General features: G+C 47.3%; 7 protein-coding genes across 7 annotated transcripts; 6 read left to right on the top strand and 1 right to left on the bottom strand.

Moving 5' to 3' along the window:
• Positions 1 to 962: 962 nt before the first annotated feature.
• IAQ61_002479 (uncharacterized protein) lies at positions 963 to 1585 on the bottom strand (the record flags this gene model as incomplete). The annotated part of the gene is made up of 2 exons (XM_003834330.2): positions 963 to 1435; positions 1498 to 1585. 2 exons carry the CDS (start codon positions 1583 to 1585, stop codon positions 963 to 965), a joined length of 561 nt encoding a protein of 186 aa, XP_003834378.2.
• A 687-nt stretch (positions 1586 to 2272) lies between these two features.
• On the top strand, positions 2273 to 2965 carry IAQ61_002478 (uncharacterized protein; the record flags this gene model as incomplete). Its single annotated transcript, XM_003834329.2, has 1 exon — positions 2273 to 2965. The coding sequence occupies one exon, from the start codon at positions 2273 to 2275 to the stop codon at positions 2963 to 2965; it is 693 nt and encodes a 230-aa protein (XP_003834377.2).
• A 269-nt stretch (positions 2966 to 3234) lies between these two features.
• On the top strand, positions 3235 to 5191 carry IAQ61_002477 (uncharacterized protein). Its single transcript, XM_003834328.2, has 4 exons — positions 3235 to 3275; positions 3348 to 3750; positions 3798 to 4429; positions 4475 to 5191. The coding sequence occupies exons 2-4, from the start codon at positions 3706 to 3708 to the stop codon at positions 5022 to 5024; spliced, it is 1227 nt and encodes a 408-aa protein (XP_003834376.2). The 5' UTR covers positions 3235 to 3275; positions 3348 to 3705; the 3' UTR covers positions 5025 to 5191.
• A 2014-nt stretch (positions 5192 to 7205) lies between these two features.
• IAQ61_002476 (uncharacterized protein) lies at positions 7206 to 8069 on the top strand (the record flags this gene model as incomplete). The annotated part of the gene is made up of 1 exon (XM_003834327.1): positions 7206 to 8069. The coding sequence occupies one exon, from the start codon at positions 7206 to 7208 to the stop codon at positions 8067 to 8069; it is 864 nt and encodes a 287-aa protein (XP_003834375.1).
• Positions 8070 to 8876: 807 nt separating this feature from the next.
• IAQ61_002475 (uncharacterized protein) lies at positions 8877 to 9431 on the top strand (the record flags this gene model as incomplete). The annotated part of the gene is made up of 1 exon (XM_003834326.1): positions 8877 to 9431. One exon carries the CDS (start codon positions 8877 to 8879, stop codon positions 9429 to 9431), a length of 555 nt encoding a protein of 184 aa, XP_003834374.1.
• A 1584-nt stretch (positions 9432 to 11015) lies between these two features.
• Positions 11016 to 12269, top strand: IAQ61_002474 (uncharacterized protein; the record flags this gene model as incomplete). The annotated part of the gene is made up of 3 exons (XM_003834325.2): positions 11016 to 11166; positions 11283 to 11537; positions 11596 to 12269. Coding segments are annotated over 3 exons (1080 nt in total), but the record flags the coding sequence as incomplete, so codon positions are not given.
• Positions 12270 to 13527: 1258 nt separating this feature from the next.
• Positions 13528 to 14360, top strand: IAQ61_002473 (uncharacterized protein; the record flags this gene model as incomplete). Its single annotated transcript, XM_066095561.1, has 2 exons — positions 13528 to 13576; positions 13621 to 14360. 2 exons carry the CDS (start codon positions 13528 to 13530, stop codon positions 14358 to 14360), a joined length of 789 nt encoding a protein of 262 aa, XP_065954397.1.
• Positions 14361 to 14913: the final 553 nt, after the last annotated feature.

Below are 14913 nucleotides of genomic sequence, written 5' to 3'. Positions count from 1 at the left end.
TCAGAGAGAAGGAGTTGGTCAAGTAGGCAGTGGGCGTTGGTAAAGGCAGGGAAACCAGGGAGTCAAGGGGCGAGCGGGGTCGGAGGGGGTAGGAGGGTCGTGGTGGGGGAGACGGGTTTGAGGCAGAGTCCAGCACCGGCGTGCCAGGCTATATGATGAGATGTTTGGGAATCTTTTAGTATATAACAGTTGTTTGTATCTGAATGTACCAAAGGCCCAGAAGATTTTACAAAGTGTTTGAGAGCGATTGCGTAGGCGGGGGCTGCGTGTCGAGGTAAGCTGCAAATGTTCTATCATGAGGCGACACTGCTTTCACTTTCCGCAAAGATTCAGGATAGCTGTTTATGAGATTGCTCAACTCAAAGTATACATACTTTTGATATATTCTCTGCAGCCTCATCATGCATTTATTTGTGCAATATGACTATCAAGGCGGTGAAGAGACTCTTGTTTGCCATACATCTCTCTGGTTCTGGGAGTGTGCTAGCAGAGTCTTCATTAGTTTCAGTCATCTGTATCACCGTAGGACTTGTAAAGACCTTGAGCCCATATCAGATTGCCATGCGAACATTGTACCAAACTGCCATAGTTACAAGTGTCACACGCAGACTGTGACAGGCTATATATGTCGGCACCACGTATGCTGTGAGAGTCACAAGAACCCTGAAATGATTTTCAAATATTTCTTAGAACATGAGAGAAGTACTGAAGTAGTACAAACTGATATATTATCCTGATCTTCTACGGCCACTTGGCTATGCGTGGTGATTGGGAACAACTGCAACGCCAACTGCACATTGCAAAAGCCGGCATTGGGAGAAGGCAACGAGCCAAATCACTGAGCAAGGTGGGCAAAGGCACAGAATCACCTACAGAATTGATCGTACTTGTATGCAACGAGAACAAAGGGTTGGCATGTCCCAGTCTGGGTCCTCAGAGCAGATGCGCTGTCAGTGGTGGCCCTAGTACCATATGATATCAAACATGATACAAAAGCCCTCGAAGCCAAGGTAGCCGCCATCCTCACGGGAAAGCTCCAGATAGACGGCGTACAGCGCCATGACGCTCTGCAGATCACACACTGGCTCATCCTTTGCCGACGTGTCCTCGCTCAGTACAGGCATGAGCGACTCCAGCACCTTGTCGGTGTTCGCTCTACTGTCTTCCTGTACCCAGCGCGCATTCTGTGCTTCCATCTGCAACCGCATTCTCTCTTCCCTCTCTGCTTTCTCTTTCTCCATCTCGGCCTCCATGTCCGCACACTCTTTATAAATTTGCTCCATCTTCTCCTCTGCCTCGTCAATGTGGCTTTGTGGACATCCCGGGCCCATCCAGAACATCTTGGAGATATCTGATGGTTCTCCCTCAATATCCTCGAGAAGCTCTTGCAGGAGAGTGGAATCAAGGGGCCCGGCTATGGGAAGAGCGCCCGGGGCTATACGAGATCAGCTTTGTATCTGGCCCCTGCGCTGAGATCGCTCTGTGGTGTAAACCTACGTAGATCAGGAGATGTGGTACTGCTGCGCTCGTACAACTGATTGCTTGGTGTTGGACCCTGCGATCCGGAGGGGTTTGGCTCGTTCATGCTCGAATTTCGCTAGCAAGGGAATCGAATGGCTCTTGAATTCCCTTACTTGTGAGTGTTAATTTACAGTATCGAGGAGGTGAAAGTAAGGTTTGGGAGGTGTTATGCAGGTGAGGTGGCTGGTGGTGGTGACGACTTGTGCGTGAGTGCGCCTTGCTGAGATTTTGCAGACACCACAGCAGAAACTGCCAGTCAGCACAATATGTACACAATCGCAGGTGAATGTGCGATCACTAGCGATTCGCAATACCAGCCTCCCTGCGCGTGGTCCAAGTTCGCGTGACCGCGAGAAGTGACACTCTACGCCGTTTGCACTTTCTACATGTGTACCCCAGGATTACCGCAGCCTGACTACTAAATCGACGGCGACCTGCAACAGTATCTTGCAATCTTGATTCTTGTATCGCAGCAAGGAATTCAGCTGACTGAAAATGTCAAACATATATGATGCTTCGCGGGATCCTCGACTCTTGAACCGACGGGTTAGCAATGCAGAGAAGACCTTTGCCAGGACTAAAGTTACAGAGACGACAGTTGAAGAGACAAAAGTTGTAGAGTCGAAAACTCCAGAGGCGACAGATACTGCCCCAAAGACCGTGGCTGCATACAAAAATTCAAATAGCAATCGAGAACAAGCAAGCGGGTGAGTTGATCTCTTTCAGCCTCCATGGCATGAACTGACGCGATATGGCCAGTGCACCTCAGAATAAACATCGTAAGAGTATTCAGCAACTGCAAGATCGCACCAAAGATCTCCTAGCTCGTATTGCCAGTCAGGAAGCCGATAATGCGAGCTTGCAAAAAACTAAGGCCGCTACCGCGGCCAAGCTTCGCAATGCTCACACTACTTTAACTACAACATCGACGTCTCTTACCTCGCTTACTGTCTCGTACGCCAAACGCCTAGAGGAGAAGAACCGCCTCATTTCTGATAATGCGGATCTTGAACTGACCAACTCGGATTTTAGAAACACCATCGCTGCCCAGCTGCGCACCATTAGCGAGAACGAGACACAGATCCGAGACCTGCAGAAAGAGAATCGCGATTTAATGGATAGGCTCGGCATGCTGGAGCGGGAGATGGCCGCTCTGAAACCAAGGGTTGAGCAGTTGGATGCCGAAGACCGTACACGCATGAGACAACCACGCGGAGACCAACCACCTCAGTGGCGATCAGCAAGATCCACGTACACGGGGCGCGGAGGAGGGTACAGATCGCAATATGAGAACACGCGAGAGCGTGGAAATCTTGCTCGTGCTCGTGAAGAAGACAGAGGCAGTCTTCGAACGCGCAGTAGGGTTGGCGGTTATGATCGGAATAATGCTAACCGACCACCGCGTTCTGCGTCTCCGAGAGAGGGTGGCGATGGAGGCAAATAAGCTGACTGCGACAAGAAAGCTCAGAATAACATGGAATCCTGATTGAGCGGGGATGTTCGGTCTTCGGGTCAGTGGGAAGGATTGATAACGAGAGCGTCAACTTCTTCACATGATCGGTGCAATCTGAAGATTGCGATTGGCTTTACGGATAATGACCTACACTGGGGGCATTGTGGCGTTTGAATAGCTCACACTTGGCACTTGATGCCGTGATAATTATCAAGTAGTAGTATTCATGAATGAAGGCAATTAGAGTATGGGTGAGAGTACGTTTGAGTTTCGCCTATCATAATGGCAACTGGCTTAATTGGTACAGTTTCATGTCAACCATTACCGGTACCTGACTCGAGCGCTAACTCGCAGATTCTTATGACAACGCCAGAGGCACATCTCGTCTCGCCTCTATACATCTACTCAAACAATCGTTACACAGCATATGCACATGCGGAGAAGGATGACAGGTCAACGCTCCACGTAGCTACGACTTGGCGCATAAAACCTATCGCCCGAGAAGATGGATTGCGACTCAGCTTGCTAACGTGGCGCAATCTTAGAAAACTTGTCTGTGGGCAGGATTTGTAACAATGGTTATATGGTAAAGAGTCAGTGGCGCTCCATTGTTTCTTTTTTCCAGTTTCGTTTGATACCTACCTCTTCTAGGTTCCCCTGAAACCGGCCCGTGCTCATAGACCTCTACTACTTACCAGCCAGTCCGACGTCTCCCGTGAAGTCCCCGACATATGACAATGATTATGCCGCTGCTAATGAATCCAGACGTCGTTGTGGTATGTTACCAGACTTGCACGAAGAAAGATACTGACCAAATTTACAGATCGGAGCATCGATTTCAGGTTTGATGCACGCCCTTGTGCTGAGATCTACTGGACGCAGTGTCGTCGTATTAGAGGCTCGTTCCCAGCAGCAGATCCAAGCGATCGGGGCTGGATTGAGCTTTTGGCCAAATGCACAACGCCTACTTACCATGTGCATTCCTGATATGCATTTCGACTCTTGGGCTGTCAAGAATTCGACCATGGAGATTCTGACCCGAGACGGTCTCCCAGTGATTGAGTTGCCAATATCGGAAGACATATGGACTTCAAGCTGGTCGGCTATGCGCGAGAAACTTGTGGAAGCCTGTGAGCAAGATGTGCCCGGCTATGGCACAGTCCAGATTTGGATTAATCAAAGAGTCTGTGATTTGGTCGACAAAGATGATCACATCAATGTGATATACAGAATTGAGGACGGTCCTGTAAAGAGCGTCGCCGCAAATCTAGTGATTGCTGCAGATGGTGCGCGATCCTTTGTACGCAATCGCTTTCTTCCCAACACAAGCCCCAAATACGCTGGTTACCTGGCATGGAGAGGCAGATTTCCAGAGTCCGAAGCGCCCAGGGAGCTGGATGGAGCTCTTGCGGGGAAGATGGCCTTCTTCATGTTTGACGGGAGCTACATTTTGGCGTGAGTACTGGTCCATCTGGCATATGAATACGCTGATCATTGCAGCTATCTGGCCCCCGATGCAAACGGTAGCATGGTATCCGGAGATCGCTATATCGAATGGTGCTGGTATGACGCGTGTGATGTTTCATCCCCTGAATTCTCCGAGTATATGACCGACCGTTATGGCATGCAACACAACATGACAGTGTCCGCAGACCTACTACATCCAAAAACGTGGGCTGCACAACTCTCGCGGCGGAAAGACGTCGTTCCTCCAATCTGGCAATCGCTCTTTGCAAAATCGACCTTGCCGCTTCTGACTGCAATTCATTCCTTTGACAATGACCACGCGGCCTTCTACAGTGGCAAGTTGCTATTAGCAGGCGAGGCTTACACGCAAATTCGGCCTCATCTAGGCGCTAGCTGTGACATTGCAGCACTGCAAGCTATTCTTCTACCTGAAGTATTGGACGGTAGGATGAGTATTGTCGAGTGGGAAAGGACTGTTGCCATCTATGCACGCAATAAGAGCATCGGTAGTGCGGCGACTGGCGAGTTTGGTATGACTGGAAAATGGCCAGATGGCTATGTCGCCACATTTGCTAGGCCTTGACTTGTGTGAGTCTTTGGTAAAGGATGTGATTCAAAGTGGGCGAAGGGACGATGCAATACCTGCATACAATGTAGTTTCGTGCGACGGCGTATTGGTGTCTTGTGGTGTACATAAATCGATTAGCTAGCTCTGCTCATATGAACTATAATTTGTCCACAATATGGCTATGTACTTTTATATGCATGGTTGAGGGCCTTGTAAATTGGTCACCCTTACATTCACGGAAGATACCTAAATTTCGCATTGCACGTTTAGTACTGAATGTTGAACTAGTAGGTGTCCCACAGTAGTTGCCTATCATGGATCGCTGAGCTCAGATTAAGACTACATGATAAATACGCATTGGTGCAAAGACGTGCTGTTATAAGTTATTGATGCGCTGCATACAGCCATCCCTATTGTATGTCCAATTGCAAACATTGAGCACAGAATGCTGGAGTTTGGCTTTGCGAAGCATTTTAAACACAAACATTCTGATTTGTAGACTTTTCAACGGATGCGGAATCACCTAATTCAGCAGTGTGACCTGCTATTATCAGAAACGTACAGTCTAGCATTACTATAAGTGAGTCGGCCATGATTTATTTACTGTTGGACACTGTGATACTACTCGTCTATGCACGCAATCATGTACGAAGAAGCTCTAATCCTACATTATTACTTATATAAAACATAGCCAAGTCCGCACGATTTATCACTTCAAGGAAATATTGATGCTTTGCTAACTGCCGGTTTGCTACATGTATTTATCAACGACATAAATATTTAGTTATTGTGACAGCATAGATTTGAGTCAAGACTCAAATTCACATTTTGTAGATGTTGACATAAAGTTGTACTTTTCTCGCGTATATGGATTCCCTTCTCATTACTCTAAATGTATTTTGCTTTACGGATAAATTCTAACCATTGCTTACAGTAAGTCACATAACAGGTGAGCATATCCACAAATACCACAAGGTCGATATAGAACACTAATCCTTCATGGTATGACCAATCCTCAGAATTCTCTCTGATATTCCTATTGTCAGACTCGTATAGATAAGGACCACTTTTTGTTGCACGTAGTTGCGTTTGCTACTCAAAGGGATAGTATTCCAACTCTTTCAAAATCTAGGCCTCAATGAAATGAGCGAACTGGACCAGATTACTTGGCTTGCGCAATAGGTCTAGCAATTAAGAAGGGCACGTGATAGATTGATTGAGCGATTCTTGTTCACATCTCTGTACCCCTTGGGATTCAGCAGACGGCAATTTCCTTTCGGTTTCCTTGCTATGTACCTGACTGTGACAACCCTGACCATCCTTTTGTATTGTCCAGCTTGGTGCATCGGATGTTGCAACGGATGCTGCAAAATTCGTATGACTTCCGGCATCTGCCGTTTGTCCCTTGTATGTAACCTGCTCACACCCGAATTTGCCTTATTTGTAGGTTTCTTAATAGTATTATGACCACAGTACTGAACATGATCACTGATTACGCCTGTTGAGAGACTGAGCAGCTGGCGATGCTTAATGTACCGGAATATCTACCCAGTCATCTTGACTTGGGTTAATTTTTCAGCTCTTAAACCATCAACCATGACAGCTACTACCTCTCTTACACAGTATAAGCTAGCTAGCATCCGTTACAGCTGCAGCCATACGAACGGCTGGTTTTGTATTAGGAGTAAATAGTGTACACATTAGGTAGTATTAATAATGTAGAATGATTTACTCATAACGGCCGTGGCCTTTTCATTCGTGATCCCTCTCCGATTACGTAGTCCACCAAAGGATTCGGAGGTGCGTGGCTAGCAGCCTGTTGTGACTTTGCGGTCGCAGCATGTCTCTGTTGGCGTAATACCTGCACTCAGGGTCGGAGGGCCTTTGGAGGATCTTCACTGTCACAATACGATTGGTATGTCCATGTACTGGAAAAAGAGGGCAGATCAGTGAAGTGTAGCTGCGTAGGGTCACAGTGCAAGATCATGCGCTTTGAGCACACGTCAAGTGACACTGACTACGCTATGTATACAGTATTTCTTGAAACTATCCTAGACCAAATATTTCCATAACCATAAATACGTCTTCTCCGACCAAGCATTCAATTCGACCATCACTACTCTCACTGGCACTCAGCAGGACTTACAAGCACAAATCTCTACATATTATCCCACCTTCCGGATTCTACTAGCAAACATGTCATCAATCTCCAATCCTCTAATAGTCAGCTCGGTCTCGGGGTATTATATGGATGAGCACACATATGAAGAGGAAGCACACAACTCTAGAATCGCGCATGTAATCAAGCGATTGAACGAAGATGCAATACGACCGAAGTTGATGTTCTCCAAAGCTTGTCAAAAAGGTCATATGTTGAAGCGGTTGATGCAATCTAACGATTGTGAAGCTGGTCAAATGCTCACACCGCCGAAGATGTCGGCCGTAACAAACTTTCTCAGTATCGACGGCATTGAACGAGCGGGCTACACGCTTATGCCGCACTCGAATTCGCTCATTCACCCTGCAGTAAACCTGCTTGATATGATAGGTTTTTCTGCTCCTGACATCATACCCGTCCGCCACACGCACAAGTCTTTCAGCCTGTTTCATCAAATCATTGTCCCTTCTCGGGGTATGATTATTGCCTTCGACAACCGCTCTTTGACCTCCATGGATAAGACATGGACGATTCCTGAGTGTCAGATTCTAGACGTTCCACATTGGTCGGATTTTGCCTATCTGCAGTGGAAGTCACAGGTTCCAGAGGCTACGGAACTCAAATGTGTTATGCGCTATCTCATCACTAACAAAGACACTGAAGCGATCTCCCAATTGATCAATTATCAACAGGGAACCGAGCTACGACGCTGGCCAGGTAGAACCTACGATGTCGAATCCCAAGCGGGTGAAGCACTTTTTGGTTCGGCCAATGGAATTGGTGTTGCATACTTGTTGGCACAACACAAGGAGCAGCTTGGTCACAAGACTGTGTCTCGTATCACAATGTTCAGAGGTGAATGGGAGCCGCTTGTACTCCTTTATCATGTTGAGGATGTATAGCATCAAGCCATTGAGTCCCAACCGCACACTCATGCTAAATCAGGTACATGGATACGTTGAGGGCGATAGCTTGCCAGGCAAATGGCCATAAACCTATTTGCAATTTCATCGAACTACCCATAACTGTGTCGCTCCTCAGACACTTCCTCTCGAACGCTTAGTCTCGAATGCATATGCATCTTGTTACTCTGTAGCCATGAAGGCTAGTGAAGTACTCTCAAAGCTAGAACATTACGATAGGATGTACCGTCTTGGCATATGTTGTCTCGTGACGGGGCGGCTGGATTGCTGTTTAGTTTGTTCTGATTTTGGTACTGCCTCATTCACGCGACGACCTCCGCAAGTCAATTCTCTCACAGCTACGTCCTTTTTCCTCAACAAAGTTGCAAAACCAAGGCGAAGATCTTCAAATTTACTTAATCGATCCCAATTCAGCATTTATTTCATATGAATGAAGAGCCTATGCATTGATGGTGGATCGGCAATGAACACATCAGACACTGGGAGTCTTAAACTGTCTTGTAATATAGGTCTCCGACATGTTTCGACTAACAAGCTACTCAGTTTTGTACACTGAATGTCTCTATTGTCCAAGCCAATGAGTGCGACGTGTATGGTAATAGCTAGAATTTTCTTCAACAAACGCGCACGCAACACGGTAAAGTGAAAGTGAATATACAAACGACATCAGTCATGCGCCACATCACACTGCGCTCCCCACATCACTTACGCACCATCGTCGCCTGCTGCCTGTGAATTCGCGACCGCAGTTCTCAGCAACGATTCACAGTACTTTGCCGCTCCATAATGGCGTCCAAAAGCCTCCTCCGTCATGTCTTCCGCGACCTCAAACCTAAGATCGAACAATTGCGCTCGTCCAACAAGCACGATACATCCGCAGCAAGATCGAAGGCTGTAGCTATCGCCAACGGAAAGAATGAAAAAACCTATATGAACGCCCCAGCCTTAGATGCCACACCATTCGCGCACTCGACGCCTCAGGTCCTCGCCCCAACTGTCCTGAACGACATCTCTGCGGAGCCTGGCGCCGTCACGGTGAACATGGACGACGATAGTCGCGAAAACAGTATATTCGAATCGTTTGGGTTCACACAGTACACCAGTCGCGAACTGCTCGATACGACTATCTCCGAAGCCAAGCTTGCTCTGCAATCGCACCTTGATACCCTCGCCATGACCATTGGGCTCTTGGAAGCTCTAGATGGGTTTAGCGACACGATCACGGTGATGAAGAGGGATACACTGAGGGCTCAGAAGGAGTGCAGAGAAAGGTTGAGCATGATTGCAGGTATAGAGGATGCCGCGCATGCCAAGGAGTCGGCTAGCGATGCAGTGAAGTAGGCAGTAATGAAGATCTGATACTTTCGTCATGGACGTGCGGAAATGGGGGAAATGGAACAGCTTCGTTTGCAGCATATTCTCGGCCTGGGGCGACTACAGTGTAATTCATTAGAAGTGAAAGTTGCCTCATGGTACTTCCATGTACAATCCATACTGCACACTCGCGTTTCGCAGTGAACAATGTTTATTGACTCTGTGGGAGACGGGACCAGGAACATGCTTTGATAATCGGTTTGATTGTGCCTACACAACGGTGTTGCTATGACGAGGTTCATGTACATATGAAACACGAGATCTAGCGGTACTTCAGGTATTGATGGCCGAATTCGAACGCTTTTACGCCCCGTGCGGTCTTTTGCAGTTTTATAGATAACAGGTATATAAACGGGTATATTCGCCCTATTGCAATTCGAGAATGATATTGTAGACTCCGCGAAGACAATGGAGTGAATATCTCTTGATTTCCTGCCGATGCCATTGAAATCTGCATCACACTCCACTACGGTAAAAAATTGTTTACTGTAGAATGGTACGCTAGGGGTTTACTATATAGGTGTAAACTGACCTCGTGTATACCCGTAAATAGGTTTAAAGTAGTAGTTTACTTTATTATAGGTGGTTTAAATTAAGTATAAAAAGTAGTTTTATATCTATTATACGCTATAATACCTAACTAAGACTAAAAGGGGTAGAAAAGATTAGCTTCACGCTATACGCACATATGACATAATAATGAGTCATGATATTTTTACTAATAGGAGGTGGTGATAATAGAGGTGGTGATAGAGGTGGTGGTAGAGGTAGTGGTAGAGGTGGTGATAGAGGTGGTGGAGGTAGTGGAGGTGGTAGAGGTGGTGATAGAGGTGGTGGAGGTAGTGGAGGTAGAGGTGGTGGTAGAGGTGGTGATAGAGGTGGTGGAGGTAGTGGAGGTGGTGGAGGTGGTGATAGAGGTGGTGGTAGAGGTGGTGATAGAGGTGGTGGTAGAGGTGGTAATAGAGGTGGTAAAGAAGATTAAAGAAAGGAGGGGTAAAATACTTAAATAGTTAGTAGGAAACTAGTTATTACTAATACTAGTAGATTAATAGAAGTAGAAATAAAAGTAGTTTACTTTTATAGAATATATAGTATAATAAACCCTATTTAGGTTTACTTCTTCTACCTAAACCACTTCTTGGTCTACTTTAGATAAATATGGCTACTGTAAACCGGTTTTGTACTGTAGTGCTCTTGGGGTATGATACGAGCTACCATACGAAACTAATGAACGTCTTCACCATGTGTCAACAGAGTCTCACGTATTGCTTGCTGCGATGTGGCTTCTCTACAAGAAGGACACATTCGAAGCTTGACCGCCTTCCCCACTGCTAAATGCGAGAAATGGACAGCCAGAGAAACATCGTACTCCTTAGTAAGCGCATTGGCAATGTTGTCCATCATTCCCCGGAAATTTTGTGCTGTGCTTCCGTTTGCTCTTTGCAAGTTTCTGACCGGCCTAGTTGCGCGTCCCTTGTTCTCACAACCAACTCAACATGATCTCTTGCACTGATCCACCATCCATCCCTCCCCCCCCCCCCCCCCGAGAAGACGGTTGAAGGGCGGCTACACCACCAAAGCAACACTATCCGCATGTTTCACCTCAACCAGGCCTTCCACGCCGCCAAGGCAGCCCCGGACACTTCTGGACCTGGTCTCCCCACCGAATTCTACGTGCGCTGCACCGAGGGCCTCGTGACGTGTAAGTCAACCCTTCTGGTGATGGACGATGTATTGCGAAGAGAGGAGCACACGCTCGCTTTCGCCTTTGCGTTTATGCACATGGCTGAGCCTAGCTGAGAACTAAACACGATCTAGACATTCTCCCTTCCTATGAACAGGTCCGCAGCACGAAGATTTTCGTTCCTTCCGAAAGGGGTGAATCTCAGCGCGTGACTGCCGTGACCAACTTGCCGTTCCCAATCGGGCGATACTTGCCACCGAATGGAGTCTACCATGATCAATACGCGATAGGAGAAGCGATGAATTCGTCGGCAATGGATCCTCGAGGCAAATGCTTGTCATGCTATCGGCCCAAGCACGGAACTGCGGGGCCAAGGTGTCAGAAGAAATGTATGCATGATTAGCATGGCTTGCTCGGACTGTATTCCAGTACTGACATTCGACTGAGGTCTGATCTGCGATACCCAAGATCACCCTGGAAAGCCCTGCAAACGCTTGTATTTCGAGTTGGATTGGTGGAAAGAGCATGGGCGCATCCTGGAAATAGGTAGTGACATGCCAGTCCGTCCGTCACTGGCCGAATGGGCCTATCTTAGCATAGCTGGGATCCTCGAAGGCATCAGTGCTCCAGGGGGGCCTATAGTTGTGTGTTGGGACCATCCCGTCGTCAAGGAGCACTACCCAAGACCGCCTGGCCCGGAAATCAAACATAGCCTACCTGCCACTTTACTGCTGGCTCAACGACGTGAGATGGCGACAAAGGCATTGCCATCACATAAGCTGGAAAGACAAAGTAGCGTAACGAAAGCGGAGGACGCTCAGGATACCCACGATGTCCCGATAGCAGCTCACCTTGATCGCGTTAGTGGTGGTGAGGCTGACTTGCAAACTGAGCTCGACCGTCAGAAGGTAAGAGTCCTGGAACTCGAAGCAGAACGGGATGCGAGAGACGCTCTCATCACCAAGCTCGGCAAAGAAAACGAGGCCCTAAAGCGCCGCGTGGCCATGCGCGAGGACCAGCTCAACAGGATCACAGTTGTTGCCTGTGAGCCTGGATCAACGAATGGGAGAAAGCGGGTCCGACGAGAAGGTGATGTAGGCATCAAAGTTGAGGCCAAGTAGCCGTGAGGCGAGATGGGAACGTGAAGATACCTGAGGGATGTATAGTTGGTGATGAGCGAGGCTCAAGTAGCCCTTGGCTTATTTGTAAAGTATCGTAGCCTGCTATCAGACAGTAGTGCGAAGCGATGTGCTGCATATTTATGTAAAAGAATTGCCGTGAGAATTATAGGTGAAATTGTATGTCCATATTACTGTGAAAAAGGAAAAAAAAATAATGCAGCACGTGTAGATCATGAAGCGATTGATAGAACATGATAACCATGCACTCTGAAATAATGGTGTATAATCTTGCTGTTCCTATGGCGCAAAGAAACACATTAGAGGAAATACTCCGTTAATCGCCTTCGAGGGCCGTAGCTGAAGAAAGTAATTTTGTCGACCCCTATACGATATAGTGAGGTTTGCTGATGAACCATAACTCAACATAGCAATATATGTATAAGTTTTGGTACTGTTGGAAATTTGCGATGTGGGACTTTTGGAGTCGTCCTCTATGACCTCTATGAATTCAACTACTCGTCTTCATCTAGCCACCACCGCCATGTCCGTAGTTGATCATCCCCAGTTCAACTGTGTTCCTTCCTAACATGGAATGATCCACTGCACTGCCGATCTCTTTATACCATTTGCAGAATTGAAAATAGATCAATCGAAGTATCAACGTCCCGAAGGCCATATCTTTGGACTCCCTGGAGCCGTTGTGGCGGACGACGTTCTGTAAGAAAGTTATGTGCACGTATGTTTGTTCTGCAGCATGTACATGAGTCTAAGTACCATGCGGGTTGGCCAGCATAAGTGATCGATGTGTTCTATTCACTGGCCTGACTGTGTTTGCGTATGTGAAAGGATACCAAAAGTAGTAAGAGTCTATCACCTTTCCTGTTTGTTTCTTCCCTATATTCAGTCCACAAAGCTGAAGTATGGATCTTACAGTGGACTCCAGACGCAACAAGCTTTCTTGTGCTCCACCTTCTCATCGAATCTGACACCAGCGTCCCATACCAATGATACTATCTCATTCACAAGTGACATTGCATTGCTGGACTGTTTGGAGCTGGTGCGGGATGCGCTAGCTACCTGTGACTAAGCCTCTGTCCACAATATCGCCTTCACCTTGTTTACATTCGCCTTCACCTTGTTTACATTCGCCTTCACCTTGTTTACATTCGCCTTCACCTTGCTTAAATTATCGCCTTCACCTTGCCCACCTCAGGTAGCTTAGATACCCTTCCTTAAGCCGACACAACAACACTGCATAATGGCAAGATCCAGCAAAGCTCGCCGTGCTCGGAAATTGTCTGATAAAGGTATGTGTCCACTCCTAAATGCTCATATCCAGAGTGTTGCGTAGAACAAATGAACTCAACATTCCAAAAAGCTCGCCATGGTGCGTCCGACTCCAAAAGCCAGGTCCAAATCGAAACACGAGGACCGAAGACCACTTTACCCACCCTGAATACTTCTCAGTCGCAATCTGAGAGACCGACGAACGCGCCGTTGCAGTCAGTCGGAAACACTGCACCCATCGTACCTTCTCCCTGTAAAGTTCCAGCCCATAATACCACAACAGCAAACTCGGTCAATAAACTACTACCAATCGTCCATATTCCAGGCTACTTCACCGCAGAGGAGCATGAACGTGCGCTTAAAAGGATTGCAAAGCTATCACTCGATCTCAACAAGCGTAGCATCGAAGCCGAAGCTGCCAGCAAAGCATGCCGCGATCTCGCAACCTGGGCGTATAGCGAGCGTACCAAGTTGATTCATGACATTGAAACCGCGAACGAAGAGACTGATCGCAAGGTCGAGGCGGCTGTTGCCAATGAGCGCGAGTTGCTCAGTGTCAAGTTGGGAGATATTGTAGAACTTGAGATTGCAAAAGCAAGAGCTGATCTTGGATTGGTGTCACTAACTAAAGAGGAGCGACATGCTTTACGGGCAAGGACGGTCGCTGCGTACACTGTTGGCGGTCCGGGTGCTGCTGTAGGTGTTCAAGCTCGCATGGAAAGCACACACTTCAACATATCCGTCATGGACCAGGTTGATGAGCTCATAGCTCAGGAAGCAGGTCATATGGTAGACGCGGAGTAGAAATTCGGTCGTTGATTACCCTCAATGGATAAGAGGATGAATTGATAACTGTATGCGAGAGCGAGATTCAAGACTAGTAGTTCTGTTCGATACTGCGTCAAATCTGCTCTCCGCTTCCACCTATCACGTAATACGAAGCAAATTCACTTCAAAGTCTTGTATTGAATGTCTCGTGGTTTATGCTAGTGACTGCCCGTGACTCCCCAAGTTTTGACAAGTAAACATCAGGCGGCTTCGTGAAGCCATCCAAGAATAACAACAGTGTGCGAGATCTGAATGGCTGCGTTGGCTCACTCGATCTTATCCATCACGGAGCGTCATTGCCGTGCTTTGAGTTAACGAAGCGACTGCAACTTTCTATTGCAAATATTTGGAATACAATTAGAACAAGTGGCGTCACAGGGGTCTCACCCGAACACAAGGTAACACGAAAGAGTTTGGCCTGCATAGATTCGCCCTCAGTAGGGTTAGTATCAAAAGAGAAGTACACTCAAGCGGGGAATGCTCACGGGTTCTACCGAGCTCTTAAATCGACAGCATGGCCTCAAAATAC

Source organism: Plenodomus lingam, assembly GCF_022343315.1.
Source record: "Plenodomus lingam strain CAN1 chromosome Unknown contig_14, whole genome shotgun sequence".
NCBI classification, from domain to species: domain Eukaryota; kingdom Fungi; phylum Ascomycota; class Dothideomycetes; order Pleosporales; family Leptosphaeriaceae; genus Plenodomus; species Plenodomus lingam.
Note: the sequence above shows the minus strand (reverse complement) of the source record. Positions and strands in the feature narration are given on the sequence as shown.

Bases quoted from the DNA above. Each gene is read 5' to 3' on its own strand.
- IAQ61_002477 (XM_003834328.2), top strand. From the start codon at position 3,706: ATGACAATGATTATGCCGCTGCTAATGAATCCAGACGTCGTTGTG. The intron at 3,751-3,797 runs GTATGTTACCAG...CCAAATTTACAG, and splicing joins TGAATCCAGACGTCGTTGTG to ATCGGAGCATCGATTTCAGG. The intron at 4,430-4,474 runs GTGAGTACTGGT...TGATCATTGCAG, and splicing joins GACGGGAGCTACATTTTGGC to CTATCTGGCCCCCGATGCAA.